At 45.1% G+C, this 19,250-nt stretch overlaps 1 protein-coding gene across 1 annotated transcript in view; it reads right to left on the bottom strand.

Moving 5' to 3' along the window:
• Positions 1 to 19,250, bottom strand: part of LOC144600253 (B-cell receptor CD22-like) — a 60,823-nt gene that overhangs the window by 10,177 nt on the left and 31,396 nt on the right. The window contains exons 5-9 of the mRNA XM_078411815.1: positions 14,549 to 14,827; positions 10,564 to 10,839; positions 8,459 to 8,734; positions 7,082 to 7,357; positions 1,390 to 1,671 (exon numbers count right to left, since the gene is read on the bottom strand). Of these exons, the coding sequence (XP_078267941.1) occupies positions 1,390 to 1,671; positions 7,082 to 7,357; positions 8,459 to 8,734; positions 10,564 to 10,839; positions 14,549 to 14,827 (1,389 nt within the window). The remainder of the gene's footprint in view (positions 1 to 1,389; positions 1,672 to 7,081; positions 7,358 to 8,458; positions 8,735 to 10,563; positions 10,840 to 14,548; positions 14,828 to 19,250) is intronic.

Below are 19,250 nucleotides of genomic sequence, written 5' to 3'. Positions count from 1 at the left end.
CCCCAGTCTGAGGTCCAGAACGCTCTGGAGCAGGTTTTCATCAAGGATCTCTCTGTACTTTGCTCCGTTCATCTTTTCCTCGATCCTGACTAGTCTCCCAGTTCCTGCCACTGAAAAACATCCCCACAGCATGATGCTGCCACCACCATGCTTCACCGTAGGTATGGTATTGGCCAGGTGATGAGCGGTGCCGCTTGGCATTCAGGCCAAAGAGTTCAATCTTGGTTTCATCAGACCCGAGAATCTTGTGTCTCATGGTCTGAGAGTCCTTTAGGTGCCTTTTGGCAAACTCCAAGTGGGCTGTCATGTGCCTTTTACTGAGGAGTGGCTTCCGTCTGGCCACTCTACCATAAAGGTCTGATTGGTGGAGTGCTGCAGATATAGTTGTCCTTCTGGAAGGTTCTCCCATCTTCACAGAGGAACTCTGGAGCTCTGTCAGTGTGACCATCGGGTTCTTGGTCACCTCCCTGACCAAGGCCCTTCTCCCCCGATTACTCAGTTTGGCCGGGCGGCCAGCTCTATGAAGAGTCCTGGTGGTTCCAGAGTTCTTCCATTTAAGAATGACGGAGGCCACTGTGCTTTTCGGGACCTGCAATGCTGCAGAAATTGTTTTATACCCTTCCCCAGATCTGTGACTCGACACAATCCTGTCTCGGAAGTCTATGGACAATTCGTTCGTCCTCATGGCTTGGTTTTCGCTCTGACATGCACTGTTAACTGTGGGACCTTATATAGACAGGTGTGTGCCTTTCCAAATCATGTCCAATCAATTTAATTTACCACTGGTGGACTCCAATCAAGTTGTAGAAACATCTCAAGGATAATCAATGGAAACAGGATGAACATACTCTCAATTTTGAGTGTCATAGCAAAGGGTCTGAATACTTATGTAAATGTGATATTTCAGTTATTTCTTTTTAATTACTTCACAAAAATTTCTAAACACCTGTTTTCACTATTTTATTATGGGGGATTTTGTGTAGATTGATGATAAAAAAATGAATTTAATCCATTTTATAATAAGGCTGTAACGTAACAAAATGTGGAAAAAGTGAAGGGGTGTGAATACTTTCTTAATGCACTGCATGTGAGGTTTCTTTAACAGTCTGATCACAGTGGAAATGAAGCTGTTCCTAAATCAGGTGGGACAGGCTCTCAAGCTTTTGTATCTTCTGCCTGAAAAGGGGGAATAGGGAATGACCAGGGTGGGAGTGGCCCGTGATAATGCTGGCTGCTTTCCTGAGGCAACGTGAAGTGTAGACGCATGAGGAAGGGTGGACATTAAAGAGTGGTTCAAAAATAGGAATAATATTGCCTTATTATGCCAAGGGGTGCGTGAGAGGATAAATGCAACAGAATTGAACGCATGAAATCTAAAGGATTACTCACAATAAACAGAAATCTCCCAATCTTCTGAGGTATAATGCCCCAAATAATTTGATGCCGTGCATGTGTACAATCCAGAGTCCCTTTTTGAAACACTGTGGAAGACCATGGTGTCTCCGTTTCCAATTAGGGCCATTGTTTGGCCATTATCTTCCATCCTCCTGTACCAGGTGTAAGCAGCTGCAGGGTAACTGTGACTGGCACATATCAAGGAGATGTTGTCATCCTCCTTAATTTCCACTTCTGATCGGTCTTTCACGTGAATGGTCACGTTTCCGGGTGCATCTGAAAGTGAAGAAGTATGTTATGACTTAACACAGTGAGACTTAGGGGCCTGTCCCACTGCGGCGTTTTTTAAGGCGACTACCGGCGGCTGTAACACTCGTAGCAGGTCGCCGAAAAAACGGCGACTGGACCCCCCCCTACGACAACGTCTACGACAAGCTACGACAACCTACCCACCTAGTCGACGTCAAGCTATGGCAAGCTACCGACAACCGGCGACCCAATCGTCGCGACTTAGGACGTCCACCTACGACCGCACCTACAACAACCTACGACCACACAGGCGGCAACCTACGACAACTAAAATCAACCTACGTCTACCCGCGACAAGCTACGACAAGCTACGACCGTGTCGGCGACAACTGAAGACAATTCACGTCATTTTGGCCTCCGGTTTTGACGCCGGTACCTGTCGCCAGTTGACGTTCATAACAAGGGGAGTTGAGTATAGGAGCAAAGAGGTCCTTCTGCAGTTGTATAGGGCCCTAGTGAGACCGCACCTGGAGTACTGTGTGCAGTTTTGGTCTCCAAATTTGAGGAAGGATATTCTTGCTATTGAGGGCGTGCAGCGTAGGTTTACTAGGTTAATTCCTGGAATGGCGGGACTGACATATGTTGAAAGACTGGAGCGACTAGGCTTGTATACACTGGAATTTAGAAGGATGAGAGGGGATCTTATCGAAACGTATATGATTATTAAGGGGTTGGACACGTTAGAGACAGGAAACATGTTCTCAATGTTGGGGAAGTCCAGAACAAGGGGCCACAGTTTAAGAATAAGGGGTAGGCCATTTAGAACTTAGATGAGGAAAAACTTTTTCAGTCAGAGAGTTGTGAATCTGTGGAATTCTCTGCCTCAGAAAGCAGTGGAGGCCAATTCTCTGAATGCATTCAAGAGAGAGCTAGATAGAGCTGTTAAGGATAGCGGAGTCAGGGGGTATGGGGAGAAGGCAGGAACGGGGTACTGATTGAGAATGATCAGCCATGATCACATTGAATGGCGGTGCTGGCTCGAAGGGCCGAATGGCCTCCTCCTGCACCTATTGTCTATTGTCTATTGACGTAGGTAGTCGCCAATGGAATTCACCGAAGTCAGCACTGGCGACAACCTATGACAACCTACGACAGCGCCCCCGTCAGGAGACGTCAAGCTACGATCATTGGCATCAAACCAACAGTCGCCAAAAATGTTTAAACATTTCAAAATCCAGCGGCGACCAGAAAAACGCTACGACTCTTTGGAGACGACTCACGACCGTACAGGCGACACCCCGGCAACCATGTGGTGACGGCCTAGTCACCTGTAGTCGTCTAAAACATCGCCTAAGTGGGACAGGGGTTTTAGTTAGTTACATTTGGCAAGCCACATTAATCTCATGCTCAACTCCCAAACCAAGACACTCTATTCTAAGTCCCATCACAGGAGGAGATCACTACGCAGTAAGAGAAAAAAGGTACAAGGACGTTCTGAAAGTCTCCTCAAGGTGGATAAGCAACATTTGGGGCGGTATTGAGATCACCGAGGCCATGAATCAGAAGCAGACAAAAGCCCCGTGTAAGTGGTGGAAGGAACACACCACCGATACTGGAGAACTGAAATAAACCCACATTTGCCAAAAATACTCAGCAAGTCAGGGAATTCTCTTGGAGAGAGAACAGCGCAGTTAACAGCTCAGTTTGCAGACCTGAGAGTCGGGGCAGGTTTGTGGTGGTTAAATTCATTTTCGTTGCATGCTCTGCAAGTTGAGCAAAGACCCATCCTCAGTATTTTTTAACATTCACCCTCTAAGATACTGGGGGACAACTAACTATTTTAAACCAACAAAAACACGCACAGAAATAAACACACGCACAGAGAACCAGGCAGTAGTCTGAAGAAGGGCCTCGACCCGAAACATCACCCATTCCTTCTCTCCTGAGATGCTGCCTGACCTGCTGAGTTACTCCAGCATTTTGTGAATAAATCGATTTGTACCAGCATCTGCAGTTATTTTCTTATAGCAGTTCTCCAGTGTTTGCTGTTTGATAGAGAGTGGCAGGTTTAGCAAGTGGAAGGCAATGGTGGGCTGCAAACTGTGGCACACAGCATGCATCAGCTAACTGCAGCTTGAATGACCCCGAAGTTAAGGGATTCGGGGCCATTCACCTCCACAGCCGATGCAACCCAGCACTGAATCCATGGTCGGATCCCTACCTGCAGCTGGCAGCAGACCTCAGTGACAACTTCTTGTGTAAACCAGCCTCGGGTATCTTGTCTCTCAGACGTTTCAAGGAGGTTTGCTCTCAGAAACTGTCACCAAAGAGACTTTGCCCTCGGGCTCTCCGCCCGTACTCTTACAATACAATACAATACAATATATCTTTATTGTCATTGTACAGGGGTACAAGAGATTGGGAATGTGCCTCCCATAAATTAATTAGCTAGTCAGTATTAATTTAAACAACAACAACCCAACGAAACAAATTGTAACAGTTTTAAGACAGAATAAAGTGCAAGTAGATCTGTGCCGGATCACTGTGCGATGTGACCATCCGGCTCAGCAGGACCGGTTCATAGCAGCTATGGCCCTGGGGATGAAGCTGTTCCTGAGTCTGGAGGTGCTTAATCATATGGGAAGTTTAGTTTAGAGATGCGTTTAGTACGGCCACCAAATCAATCTCCCTTTCCCACTAGTTCTATGTTAGCCCACTTTCACACCCACTGCTCGCACACTCAGGGCAAGTTACAGAGGCCATTTAGTCTACAAACCCATGTATCTTTGGGAAGGGGAGGAAACTGGAGCACCTGGAGGAAACCCACGCACGTGGGGCCCCTTCCCAAAGATATGCGGGTTTGTCGACTAAACGGGGAGAACATGCAAACTCCACTCAGACCTCACACACTATCCTCCACAAAGTCAGGATCAAACTTGAGTCTCTGGTGCTGTGAGGCAGCAGCTCTACCAACTGTGTTACTGTATGGTGGGACCACATCGAAGGTATCACAAAAGGCTGGAGTAACTCAGCGGGTCAGGCAGCATCTCTGGAGAGAAACATAATGACAGCACCATTATTCTATAAAGGATCATTCACCTCTCCCTCGAATAAGTCACAGCTGTAAACTAAACTACGCTCTAATTCCTCCACAATGCAATAACCATTTTCTCTATACTGTTCATAAGTTCATAAGTTCATAAGTGATAGGAGCGGAATTAGGCCATTCGGCCCCTCAGGTTTACGCTGTCATTCAATCATGGCTGATCTATCTCTCCCTCCTAACCCCATTCTCCTGCCATCTCCCCAGAACCCCTGACACCCGTACTAATCAAGAATCTGTCTATCTCTGCCTTAAAAACATCCATTGGCTTGGCCTCCACAGACTTCTGCGGCAATGAATTCCACAGATTCACCACCCTCTGACTATAGATTAGGTTTAGTAATTACACTGGGTGATAGTTTCTTCTTCGTCTCCCAGAAATGTTGAGCCTCCGGAAAGCATTACCGTTGCTGTGCCCAACAGCTCTATGCAAACGTCAAAGAGAAAATGGACTCATTCCTGAGCTGGATAAAACTGCATCATACAAAATGAAAGTTGCTTTAAAGATAACAGTTGTGAACTCCTGGATTTTGGTTGGAAAAAAAACTTTCTGTAGGTCTTTTGTCTTCAATTTTAGTACAACTGTTAATGAAATTATTTCATTTTACTTTCTCAATCATTATCTGTTTCGTTACATTTATCGGAGCTTCAGCTTATTTGCAGATTGATGTTATTCAACACAGAGAGGTATTGGTATTTATAAAAGGTTTTGGGCATCTCTTTCTCTCCCTTTGCTTTTGCAATGATCTAATCATTTGGGTAGTAAATAATGCATGTTCAAAATGGGAAGTGAGGAATGCCAGATTCAAGATTGGAGGAGGTTTTCTGTCAATATACAGGCAGTTCTGGTAGAACGTGTGACTTCATAATGTGAACTGGATATAATTGATTGGTAAAGTAGGGAACAATTTTTGTCTAACACGGGCTGGATTTGTCATAATGCAGTTTAGATTGGGGAAACTAGAAAACCATTTAAAAAGTAACTTTGGAAATTGACAAGCAGAAAAAAAAGCTGCTTGGAAGAAAAGAGGCTGCAAAAAAGAAACCTTTTCCATCTACCCCCCCCACCCCCACCTACCTACCCTGCCTACCATCATCACCCTGGACATTCCATCTTCTCTCCACTCCCATCAAGCAAGATGTACCAAAAGGTGACAACACGTACCTCCAGATTCAGGGGTTGTTTCTATCCAGCTGTTATCAGGCAACTGAACCATTCTTTCACCAACTAGAGAGCGATCCTGACCTACCATCTACCTCGTTGGAGGCCCTCGGATTATCGTTAATCGGTCCTAAAAGTTATTCTCTTTATGCTATATCTGTACACTGTGGACAACCTGATTGTAATCATGTATAGTTTTTCCCCGACTGGAGAGCACGCACCAAAAACGTTTTTCACAGCACCTCAGTACACATGACCATGATATGAACCAAGTAATCATTTACCATCATCTCAGAACGCAGTCTGCCACTTTTCCTTCATGTGGTCGAGGAAATTGACAAGCAATTGCTTCCATTGAGATTTGTTCATTGATACTGTATTAAATAGTATTACATACAGCCTTTAGTGTGCTTAGCTTGCAGTCACCAAAATGATTATTAAGAAAGACCTTACTTTGGAAAATCTTGTGGGAGAAATAATATTGTTATTGTGAGCTGAAACTGGACTCTAGTTTCCCCATTGATACATTGCAGCGTAGGTTCACGAGGTTAATCCACGGGATGGCGGTACTGTCATATGAGGAAAGATTGGAAAGACTGGGCTTGATTAGAGCCCACTGGAATTCACTGGAGTTTAGAAGGATGAGAGGGGAACTTATAGAGACGGATAAAATTATAAAAGGACTGGACAAGCTAGATGCAGGAAAGATGCTCCTAATGATGGGCGAGTCCAGAACCAGGGGACACAGTCTAAGAATAAAGGGAAGGCCATTTAAAACTGAGGTGAAAAGAAACTTTTTCACCCAGAGAGTTGTGAATTTGTGGAATTCTCTGCCACCAAGGCAGTGGGGCCAAATCATGGATGAATTTAAAAGAGAGTTAGATGAAGCTCTAGGGGCTAGTGGAATCAAGGGATATGGGAAGAAGGCAGGCACGGGTTACTGATTGTAGATGATCAGCCATGATCACAATGAATGGCGGTGCTGGCCAAGGGCCAAATAGCCTCCTCCTGCACCTATTTTCTATGTTTCTATGTAATTGGTTATATAATGCACTTTGCTATTACACAAGCTTCTGAGAAACATAATTATTGTATGATAGCAGAACTAACTGTGCACCTTAAAATGGGATGAAATCAATAAAAGAAAATCCAGGACTAAAATGATTTCTCACATTGAACACGTATCTCCAGTGCTTCTGAGCTCTGATGTCCCAGGTAGTTTGCTGCGGTGCATTTGTAGAATCCAGAAGCACTTTGTGAAATACTTTGGAAGAGCAGAGTGCCATTCGTGTGATTAAAAACCTTAAATTCTCCTTTGTCCTGCTTCTCCCAGGTGTAGGTGGATTCAGGATCACTGTTACTGGCACAGGTCAGAGAGACCGTGTCTCCCTCTTTGATCCCCAATTGTGACGTGCCTTCCACTTGAACGGTTACATTTTTGGGAACATCTAAAAGTAAATGAATTCTGTGTGTAATGGCTGGTAACACAGAGAGCAGTACATCCACAACATTGACAGCCTGGTCACACTCACTCAGCTATGTTGGACAAGCCTTGTTGAACAATTTAATGTATTTATTCACAAAATGCTGGAGTAACTCAGCAGGTCAGGCAGCATCTCGGGAGAGAAGGAATGGGTGACGTTTCGGGTCGAGACCCTTCTTCAGACTGATGTCGGGGGTCGATTTAATGTCTTTTGACTTAGAATAGAGAGTGTGCACCATTCCCAGTGGGATCAGAGTCACATTCAGTCAGCTCTGCAGTGCAGGCAGCATTGATTGTATACTCTTGCCAGCACACCTGATTCTCAAATGGTGTCAATCTTCGGTTTAAACCAGCAGTTGCTGTTCCTTCCTCCACATTTCATCTGCTCCACTGTGAAATCTCCTCAAGGTGTGCCAACCTTGAAGAAGTTCTCCTCCTCTCTCCGACAGAGATCTGCATCATCCTCCCTCGCTGCTCCCCCTCTGTGATTCCTCCTACTCACCGACTCTACCACCACCTCACCTTCTTCCAGCTTACAATGATCAATTCTACATTTTCCTTGATTTTCTATCCCCTTTGATGTCCCGTTCTCACAAATTACACTTTCCTATCACTGGTATGTATTCACAAAATGCTGGAGTAACTCAGCAGGTCAGGCAGCATCTCCGGAGAGAAGGACTTCAGACTTCTTCAGTCTGAAGAAGGGTCTCGACCCGAAACGACACCCATTCCTTCTCTCCTGAGATGCTGCCTGACCTGCTGAGTTACTCCAGCATTTTGTGAATAAATACCTTCGATTTGTACCAGCATCTGCAGTTATTTTCTTATACTTTCTTATCACTGCATCTCCCTCTAACCTGACTCTCAGCCTGAAGAAGGGTCTTGACCCGAAACGGTACCCATTCCAGCTATCTAGTGATGCTGGCTGTCCCGCTGAGATACTCCAGCATTTTGTGTCCATCTCAAATTAATCATTTGTTTCTGAGCTCAGGCACAGGAAGAGATTAAAAGGCAGACAGACAAGAAAGATTCATGGATTTTCTCAAAACATCCTGTCGTTTCTTACATTGAACACGTATCTCCACTGCCTCTGAGCTCAGATTTCCCAGGTAGTTTGCTGCTCTGCAGCTGTAAAATCCTGAAGAACTTTGTGAAATGTTTCGGAAGATCAGAGTGCAGTTCTTGGAATCAAGAGTTTGAACTTGACCTTTGTCGCTCTTGTACCAGGTGTGGGTGGGGTCCGGGTCACTGTTACTGGCACAGGTCAGAGAGACCGTGTCTCCCTCTTTGATATCCAATTGTGACGTGCCTTCCACTTGAACGGTTACATTTTTGGGTGCATCTAAAAGTAAATGAATTCTGTGTGTAATGGCTGGTAATACAGAGAGCAGTACATCCACAGCATTGACAGCCTGGTCACACTCACTCAGCTACGCTGGGCAAGTCTTGTTGACCACATGCCACCACACCTGACTCTCAAATCAGTCATTTGATTGTGAGCTCAGGCACAGGAAGAGATTAACCGACAGAGAGAAAAAAAAGATTCATGGATTTTCTCAAAACCTCCTGGTAGAAACACATCATTGCCATTGTGTCCTGGAATCTCCGGCCCATGAACTGTCGGCGTGGAGAAGGAGCGTTCAGGAAGATGCTGAGAGGATTGGGCCCATGCAGTGGGAGCAGGTGGGAAAAGAGAGGAAGGCGTGCACCAACTCACAGACTGCTGATGTCAGAAATCTGACAGGAAGCCGCAGAGTGCCATAAATACTCAGCAAGCCGGGCAACAGCAGTGGAGAGAGGTGAAACACAGCTGGCAATTCTGCTCGATGATGAGAGTTTCTGACTCTATGAGACAGGCAGAGACTAGTAAGGGAATGAAATGTGGCTGCAAGCTAAGACAGTGGCATCCATCAGACAGCAGTAGCAGCAGTGATCCTAATGGAAAGGAGACCAGTGCCTCTGTGGCCTCACCTCCATAACCAACTCACCCCAACAAAGGCTCCATGGCTGGAGACCAGCCTGCAGCAGGTAGCAAATCGCAGTTACAACTTACAGGGGAAATCAGCCTGTGGAGATAATGTCCCTCAGACATTTTAGGAAGCTGATTTATTTCTAGAAACTTTTAGATAGAGCTCTGGGGGCTAGTGGAATCAAGGGATATGAGGAGAAGGCAGGCACGGGTTACTGATTGTGGATGATCAGCCGTGATCACATTGAATGGCGGTGCTGGCTCGAAGGGCCAAATGGCCTCCTCCTGCACCTATTTTCTATGTTTCTAAACTGTCCCCAAAGAGGCTTTGCCCTACAGCCCTCTGCTCTCATTCCTGTTCATAACAGGGGCCTGGTGAGAACACACTTTGTATATTAAGTAGCGTCAGCTCCACAGAGAGTAAAGTAGTAAGTGACATGATTATTGTAGCTCCAATGTTACGTCTTCCTCAGTACAATTAGGACCTCCATGACAGTGCACCTGGTAAGATGAGAGGGAATCCATGCAAGGAAATCCACGCAGTCACAGGGAGAACGTGCAAACTCCACATGGACAGCAACCGAGGTCAGGATCGCCAGCAGTCGCTAGCGCAGTGAGGCAATGGCTCTGCACCTGCACCACTGTGCTGCACGCCCTGCTCTTTGTATCCCTGAGATATTGAGCCTCTGGAAAATAATACTGTCAGTGTGCTGATCCTGGGGGTCTGTGCAGGCTTTGACATGGAAATGGACTTCGCTGGGAAGGAGTGGGCCAAAAGTGCGTCAAATAGAATGGTGTCAGGTTTACAGATAACAGGCAGGAGCTCCTGGAACGTGGTTAGAAAATAACCTTCTCATGGTCTTTTGGCTTCCATTGCAGTGCACAGTCAATGTTGGTCAACAAAGAAGCTGCACGTCCACTTGCAGTTCTTATTCATTATTTCATCGTGGTTACATGTTTGGGATTATCAATTGATTTACAACTTGATTACATTCAGTACAGAAAGGCACCATTCTATTGTGAAGGTAATGAACAGGTCTCTCATTCTCGCTCTGCGTCTGCAGTAAATCTAACCATTTGGGTTGTGAGGCAAGCAGTAGAATAGCACTGTTAGAGGAAGCCAATGTCTATTTATATTATATCATTACAACTGAGCTTGTCACAGGATGATATTAACAACATAAGCAGCAATGGTTTCTTACATTGAACACGTATCTCCACTGCCTCTGAGCTCAGATTTCCCAGGTAGTTTGCTGCTGTGCAGCTGTAGAATCCTGAAGAACTTTGTGAAATGTTTCGGAAGATCAGAGTGCAGTTCTTGGAATCAAGAGTTTGAACTTGACCTTTGTCGCTCTTGTACCAGGTGTGGGTGGGGTCCGGATCACTGTTACTGTCACAGGTCAGAGAGACCGTGTCTCCCTCTTTGATATCCAATTGTGACGTGCCTTCCACTTGAACGGTTACATTTTTGGGTGCATCTAAAAGTAAATGAATTCTGTGTGTAATGGCTGGTAATACAGAGAGCAGTACATCCACAGCATTGACAGCCTGGTCACACTCACTCAGCTACGCTGGGCAAGTCTTGTTGACTGATTTAATGTATTTAATGTCTTATGACTTAGAATACAGAGTGTGCACCAGTCCCAGAGGGATCAGAGTAACATTCTGTCAGCTCTGCAGTGCAGGCGGTATTGATTGTATACCCTTCTCTGAGCACTGCCACCACTGCCACCACAGATTACCAGGTAGACAGAAGAAAAATAGACCAAAGCATGTTCTCAATGTTCCTTGTAGAAAAGTCAATTTCCCACAGACATCTGGAGAAGCTAAGCCCGTGAATGATGCTACTGAGGAGAGCACATCACAGACTGAATAAAGGCCGCAAAATGCTTGAAATACTCTGCAGGCCAGGTGACATCAATGGACCGAGCAAAACAGAGTTAACAACTCAGCTCGATGATGTGCCTTTCTGAGCAGTGGTTGGGTAGCACCAAAGATACTAGAGGAGCAAGATGGACCACTCCGCTGAAATCGCCTATACTGAGGAGTAGTACGCAAAGGAGCGTAACGTCCGCCATTATAGTAAGCAAAACTCGGGGTTAGCTATGCCTCTCGCAGTGTAATCAGTGTTTTGGGGGAACAGTATCTTCCCCCGTACCATTAAAATGCTGAAAATATCTTGGATACCGGATGTCTCACCATTCAGGATGTCTGGACATCCTGAGATCCTGTACATTCTGAGATCCCTATCATTCACTGTTAGTATTTGAGATCTCAAAAAACATTGCCTCACAATTGTCTGGATTAAATTCCATTTACTGTGGCTCTGACCAGATTTCCATACAAAATGGCGTTAGTATGTTGAAAAGGTTATGGGAATTTCTTTCACCCTATCTCTCTTTCCCCCTCCTTCCCTCCCTCTGCCTCGATGATGATATAGCCATTTAAGTTGTAAGAGGCGCTTCAAATTAGTGATGAAAGGTGACTATATCTAAGAGGTTCAAGATTAGAGGAAGGTTTTTGATACTTTATATAAGGACAACACAATTGAGTGTGCCACAAGATACAATTAACAACGTAAACCTCTCAACAGCGATTTCTTACATTGAACACGTATCTCCATTGCCTCTGAGCTCTGAGCCCAGGTAGTTTGTTGCTGAGCACCTGTACAATCCAGAGGCATTTTGTGAAATACTTTGGAAGAGCAGAGTGTCAAAATCGGAATTAAGAGCTTGAACTTGACCTTTGTCCCTCGTACCAGGAGTAGGTGGCTTCAGGGTCACTATCACTGACACATGTCAAAGATACTTTGTCTCCCTCTTTGATCTCCAATTGTGATCTGTCTTCCACTTGAATGGTTACATTTTGGGGTGCAAATAAAAGTAAAATATTTTATGTCTTACGGCTTAGAATTCAGAGAGAGCAACATTCTGAATAGGAGCTGAGTCACGTTCAGTCGGTCATGTTGCAACGACAACATTGATCGCATGTCCACCAACAAGCACCCAATACTCTTCTCTTTAGCTCTGCCACAGGAGGAGGTTAATAGGCAAAGAGAAAAGAAGATTGAATGATGTTCTCAAATCTCCTTATAACGCCATATCCCCACTGACATCTGGGAATGCTAAGTGGAGCAAGGAATACCTGGGATGACATTGTGGTCTTTGAGGCCATGTATTCGGAGATTGCAGCAAAACTAGGTAAGAAGAGGATGGAGAAGCACCTCCTCACAAACCACAGATGATTGATGTCTCAAACAAAGCCCCAAAATGCTGGAAATACTCTGCTGGTCAGACATCAATCGCATGTCAACCACCAAGCACCCAATATTCTTCTCTTTAGGGGTTATGGGGAGAAGGCAGGAGAATGGGGTTTGGAGGGTAAGATAGATCAGCCATGATTGAATGGCGAAGAAGACTTGATAGGCCGAATGGCTTAATTCTGCTCCTATCACTTATGACCTTACGAAACTTATAACATCAGTGGCAAAACAGAGTTGACAACTTAGCTGGATGATGTGAGTTTCTGAAGCAGTTATTTATTTGGTGGTACCGTCACAAACATACAGGCAGAGTGTGGACACTGCAGATCTCAGGAGGTGTGGAAGTGATCCAGTTGCATCCACTTCGAAAACCGCAGACACTGGATGTCTCAAATAAAGCCGAAAAAATGCTAGAAATACCCTGCAAGTGGGGCAACGTCAGTGGACTGAACAAAACAGAGCCGACAACTTAACTCCTTAACAGTCTTAAGAAGGGTCTCGACCCGAAATGTCACCCATTCCTTCTCTCCTGAGATGCTGCCGGACCTGCTGAGTTACTCCAGCATTTTGTGAATAAATACCTTCGATTTGTACCAGCATCTGCAGTTATTTTCTTACGTTTAACTCCATGGTGTGAGTTTATGAGGAGAAGTTTGGTGGGCCCCGATCACAAACGTACACTCAGAATGAGACTCATGCAGCTCTGCTGAGGAGGTGCTGATGTGATTCAGTTGCATGCGTTGGCACATTGTCAACCGTGCACTGACTACATGAAGGCAGGCAGATTCTTGAAGGGAAGTGCAACGATGCGCAGCACACTAACAAGTGTCGTCCAACAACCAACAGTGACGGGAATGATTGTGAAGGGAAGGGGGTGAGTGTACTCTCACCCCCCACAGTTGCCACACTCCACCAGTGACTCCATATACACGCTTTCTGTCCCTTTTTTCCGCAACGATTGATCCATTTAGGTTGCAAGAGATAGACAATAAACAATAGACAATAGACAATAGGTGCAGGAGTAGGCCATTTGGCCCTTTGAGCCAGCACCGCCATTCAATGTGATCATGGCTGATCATTCACAATCAGTACCCCATTCCTGCCTTCTCCCCATACCCCCTGACTTCACTATCTTTAAGAGCTCTATCTAGCTATCAGAAAGGCACCTCTCTCGAAAGCATCCAGAGAATTGGCCTCCACTGCCTTCTGAGGCAGAGAATTTCACAGATTTACCACTCTCTGACTGAAAAGGTTTTTCCTCATCTCCGTTCTAAATGGCCTACCCCTTATTCTTAAACTGTGGCCCCTGGTCTGGACTCCCCCAACATTGGGAACATGTTTCCTGCCCTTAATAATCTCTTAATAATCCCTTAATAATCTTATATGTTTCAATAAGATCCCCTCTCATCCTTCTAAATTCCAGCGTATACAAGCCTAGTCGCTCCAGTCTTTCAACACACGACAGTCCTGCCATTCCTGGAATTAACCTAGTGAACCTACGCTGCACGCCCTCAATAGCAAGAATGTCCTTCCTCAAATTTGGAGACCAAAACTTCACACAGTACTCCAGGTGCGGTCTCACTAGGGCCCTGTACAACTGCAGAAGGACCTCTTTGCCCCTATACTCAACTCCTTTTGTCATAAAGGTCAACATGCCATTAGCTTTCTTCACTGCTTGTTGTACCTGCATGCTAACTTTAAGTGACCGATGAACAAGGACGCCCAGATCTCTTTGTACTTTCCCTTTTCCTAACTTGACACCATTCAGATAATAAAGATGCGTTATACCACCGATGTACTGTGGATAATTCTGAGAGATTCAAGGTTGGAGGAAGGTTCTTGACAACTTAAAAATGAGAATTCCATTGAGCTTATCACAGGGTGAAATTAATAACGTAAACTGCTCAACAACAATGATTTCTTACATTGGACACGGATCTCCACTGTCTCCGAGTTCAAATTTCCCAGGTAGTTTGTCGCTGTGCATTTGTAGAGTCCAGAAGCACTTGGTGAGATACTTTGGTAGAGCAGCGTGCCATTCGTGGTATTAAATGCTTGATCTTCTCCTTGGTCCCTCTTGTACCATGTGTAGGAGGCTTCAGGGTTACTGCTGCTGCTGCCGCAGGTCAAAGAGACCCAATCGCCCTCTTTGATTTCCCATTGTGATCTACCGTTGACTTGAGTGGTTATGTCTTTGGGTGCGTCTGGAAAAACATAATATGGAATGTGAATAATGACATACACTTGAAAGAAACGGTCATCATGTACAATAATTGGATATTAAATGGTAGTAATTTCCTCAAATTTGCAGTTCCCACTGTTGAATCTTCAATTGACATAAATGGAAGAGATTATATTGAATATGTAGAAACTAATGCGATTGTACACAATACTATTGTGCTGGATCTTTGGTTCTGGGATTAATCCTTCTGCTTGCCTATTTTACATTTCTTCTTCACGATGCGTTTTTTTCTTCAGTGACTTCTTCCTTTCACGCAATGTGTTCCAGCTCACAACTTGCTGCCTTAAAAATATATTGTCTTATTTTGGGTTAAATACTTTTTGCCAATCATCTTAAATCTGTTCCCCTTCACTCTCAATCCACCCGCCACTGGAAACGGTTAATCTGCTCTACTATTCATTGTCTCTTTAGAACGTTCCCTCTACTTTGTGTGCCCCAAGGAGAACATTCCCATCTCGCCTCCTTATGTTGAAGTTCACCAAGCCCAACATCATTCCGATAAAATGTGTAGGAAGGAACTGCAGATGCTGGTTTACACCGAAGACAGTCTGAAGAATGGTCTAGACCCGAAACGTCACCCATTCCTTCTCTGCAGAGATGCTGCCTGACCCCCTGAGTTACTCCAGCACTTTGTGTCTACCTACAATGTTCTAGATAATGTTTTAAACATACTGTAATTTAGTATAGATCCTTTGTGGCCTATCCCTCTATTATTTAAGAAAGCATCACAAGTGTAAGAGAAATGGCCCTCGCATAACACAACCAAATCAGAATCTTAACTATTATTTTTCACATGTCATCATCCATAGAGATCTGTGGATATACATGTGGACTCTCTTGGTTCTTTCACTCCTTTAAAATTGCACCTTTAAAAATTTGCACCATTAAGTTTTCTTTTCCTCATTCTTCTTGCTAAAATGTGACACTTCATGTAACTGTGTGATAGATTTGATCTGCCTGCTTACCTCACAGTCTATGTTGCCCAAAAGCCTGTTAATCTGCTTAACATTGGGTGCTATGTTTCTGAGCTTCGTTTATACCATGGCTTGCTTTAAATGTAAAACTGTCCCTAGTGTGTGTAGGGTGGTGTTAATGTGTGGGGATCGCTGGTCGGTGCGGACTCGGTGGGCCGAAGGGCCTGTTTCCGCGCTGAATCTCTAAACTAAACTAAACTAAACAGTGAAAATCAAAATTTTTGTGTGGCACGGTGGTGCAGCGGTAGAGTTGCTGCCTTACAGTAAATGCAGCGCCGGAGACCAGGGTTCGATCCCGACTACGGGTGCTGTCTGTACGGAGTTTGTACATTCTCTCTGTGACCATGTGGGCTTTCATCGAGATCTTCGGTTTCCTCCCACACTCCAACGACGTACAGGTTTGTAGGTTGATTGGCTTGGTATAAGTGTAAATTGTCTCTAGTGTGTGTAGGATAGCGTTAGTGTGCGGGGTCGCTGGTCGGTGCGGACCTGGTGGGCCGAAAGGGCCTGTTTCCATGCTGTATCTCTGAACTAAACAACTCTTTGAAATTGCACCTCATGTGCCGAAACACAGATTGTTCACACATATCCAATGATCCCAGTTTGACCATCATTCTGGAATAAACAGTCACCATCACTGTCTGCTTTTTGTCCCGTGGCCATGATCATCACAGTCACATTGCCACCACCTCTTCCACATTATAGGCTTTCATTTGCTGTCATGTTTATTTTTTGATGCGTGAACAAGAGCTTTCAAATGTCACTGTGACATACCAGCAGCAACATTCACCCTCAGCATCCTGCCTGGTACCTTTTCAAAGAACACAATCAATTTTGCCAACCATTGTTTACATTTCTTAAATTTCCCACTGATATTCGCTTACAATGTTGTGCTTTTTAAAATGCTTTTCTCTCAGTGGTTTCCACCACCACTAAGGTTCCATGTTCTCCAAATAACAGTGCCCTATCTATGGTCATCTAGGTCAGCATCTCCCCTATTTATAGAAGGTGCAGAAATTATATTTCTGCCCCTTCCATCCTTCCTTTAGGCTGGATGCATCTTGTCCAGATCATGGGACAACCTGCATGAACTTTGCAGACAGACAACTCACACCCTCCATCTATTGACACCGGCGACTGTGCAATCTTGCTCCTTCTCGACCTCAGCGCAGCGTTCGATACAGTGGACCACACCATCCTTATTGACCGTCTCCGGTACGGGGTTGGCGTTCATGGCACTGCCCTGAGCTGGTTTGTTTCCTACCTCAAAAATAGGAGTTTCTCCATCAACATAGGCAATTATTCCTCTTCCCCAGCTAGCCTCTCCTGCGGGGTTCCACAAGGCTCCATCCTAGGCCCCATTCTCTTCTCTCTGTACATGCTCCCCCTCGGCCAAATCATTCAAAGGCACGGCATTTCTTTCCACTGCTATGCTGATGACACACAGCTTTATCTCCCCCTGAAACCCAACAACCGGTCAAATTTCATCAGCCTCATGCACAGCCCTGAGGACATAAAATGTTGGATGGCACAGAACTTCCTTCAGCTAAATGAGAGCAAGTCTGAGGTCATCCTATTCGCCCCCCCTGACTCCATCAAAACGATAACAGGCAGCCTCGGAAGCCTATCCTCCCTAGTCAAACTGCATACCAAAAACCTTGGCGTGATATTTGACTGCATTAAAATTTGACAAGCAAGTCAACGCTGTGGTAAAAGCCAGCTTCTTCCAGCTTCGTACCATAGCTACAATCAAACCATTCCTCCAATTTGACGACATTGAAAAAAATCATTCACGCATTCATTTCCTCCCGCCTAGACTACTGCAACTCCCTATACACTAGGATCAGCCAATTATCCCTGTCCCGCCTACAATTGGTCCAAAACGCCGCAGCAAGACTCCTGACGGGTACCCGTAAAAGGGACCACATCACCCCGATTCTGGCCTCTCTCCACTGGCTCCCAGTACAGTACAGAATCAACTTCAAGCTCCTCCTATTCACATACAAAGCCCTAAACGGGCTTGCCCCGCCCCCATATCAAAAATCTTCTAACCCACCACTCTATCTCCAGGTCCCTCAGGTCGGCCGACTTGGGGCTACTGACTATCCCGCGGTCTAGGCTTAAGCTCAGGGGTGACCGCGCTTTTGCGGTTGCAGCTCCTAGACTGTGGAACAGCATCCCTCTCCCCATCAGAGCTGCCCCCTCCATCGACACCTTTAAGTCCAGGCTCAAAACCTATTTCTCCTCCCTAGCGTTTGAGGCCCTCTGAGGGGGCTCTGTGAACTGTTTATGTATGTGCTGTTATGTTTGTATGTGTTATGTATGTGCTGTTATGTTCGTTTCTTAGTACCTGAACTGATGTACAGCACTTTGGTCAATGTGGGTTGTTTTTAAATGTGCTATACAAATAAAATGGACTTGACTTGACATGACTATTTTTATGCTGCTTGATTGGTATTACTTCTTCTTTCTCTGCTGCACTGGTGGTGATGACAGCTGCAAGATGCTCATTTCCGACTCCAGCCTCCATGGGTACATATATCCCTTTGACGACCACTAACTACTCCTACCCTGCGACTGGTCTTTGATCACAGGCACTTATATTTCCAATAACGAAATCCTCCGTGTAGGAAGTAACCGCAGATGCTGGTTTATGTTTCTATGTTTCTATGTTTCTACACCAAAGATAGACACAAAATGCTGGAGTAATAGTGGGAGAGGCAGCATCTCTGGAGAGAAGGAACGTTTCGGGTCGAGACCCTTCTGCAGACTCTGATCATTCTCATACAATCTCCTTGCCTCTCTCGTTCAGTTTTTATATCTCCTCCATACTTGTTCTTTTACTGCATAATTAATCTCGCAATTGCAACAAAGTTCCTTCTGCTGCCTCATTTTGGCATGAAGCATTAGGTATTTGTGATTTTGGGGGAAGGAAGGGTTAGTCTTCCCTTGGACTCTACCTTTGAATGTAATTTCTTTCTCCCATGTAGAAATGTGTTAGGTCTTCACCTGAATTACCTCCGTGTTGAAGAGCCTCCTTGTTCAGCTACATGTTCAACATCTGCCCTGGCTTGGAGAATTAGGTTTCTTTTAGGAATCTGTGCTTTGCTATCTATATTACGTGGCTGGCCCACCTTGGCTGATATTGGAAAAACATAGGCAGGGTTTCAGAGAATAAACCATCTCCATTTCTCTCACAGAATCACACAGCTCTTCTTCAGCTTGCATTCCACTCTAATTTGTAAATGTGTTGTCACTGAGCCTAAATCCTTGAACTCTCTCGGACAGTGTTTGCACCTTCAGCTGTAGTGATTCAAGGAGGTAGCTCACCACGACTGTCTCAAGGGCAATTAGTGATGGTCACAAAATGGTGGCATTGCCAGTGATTCTCAGATTCTGAAATGGTCTAAG

Source organism: Rhinoraja longicauda, chromosome 14 (genome assembly GCF_053455715.1).
Source record: "Rhinoraja longicauda isolate Sanriku21f chromosome 14, sRhiLon1.1, whole genome shotgun sequence".
NCBI classification, from domain to species: Eukaryota; Metazoa; Chordata; class Chondrichthyes; order Rajiformes; family Arhynchobatidae; genus Rhinoraja; species Rhinoraja longicauda.
This window is presented reverse-complemented; position numbering and strand designations above follow the sequence as displayed.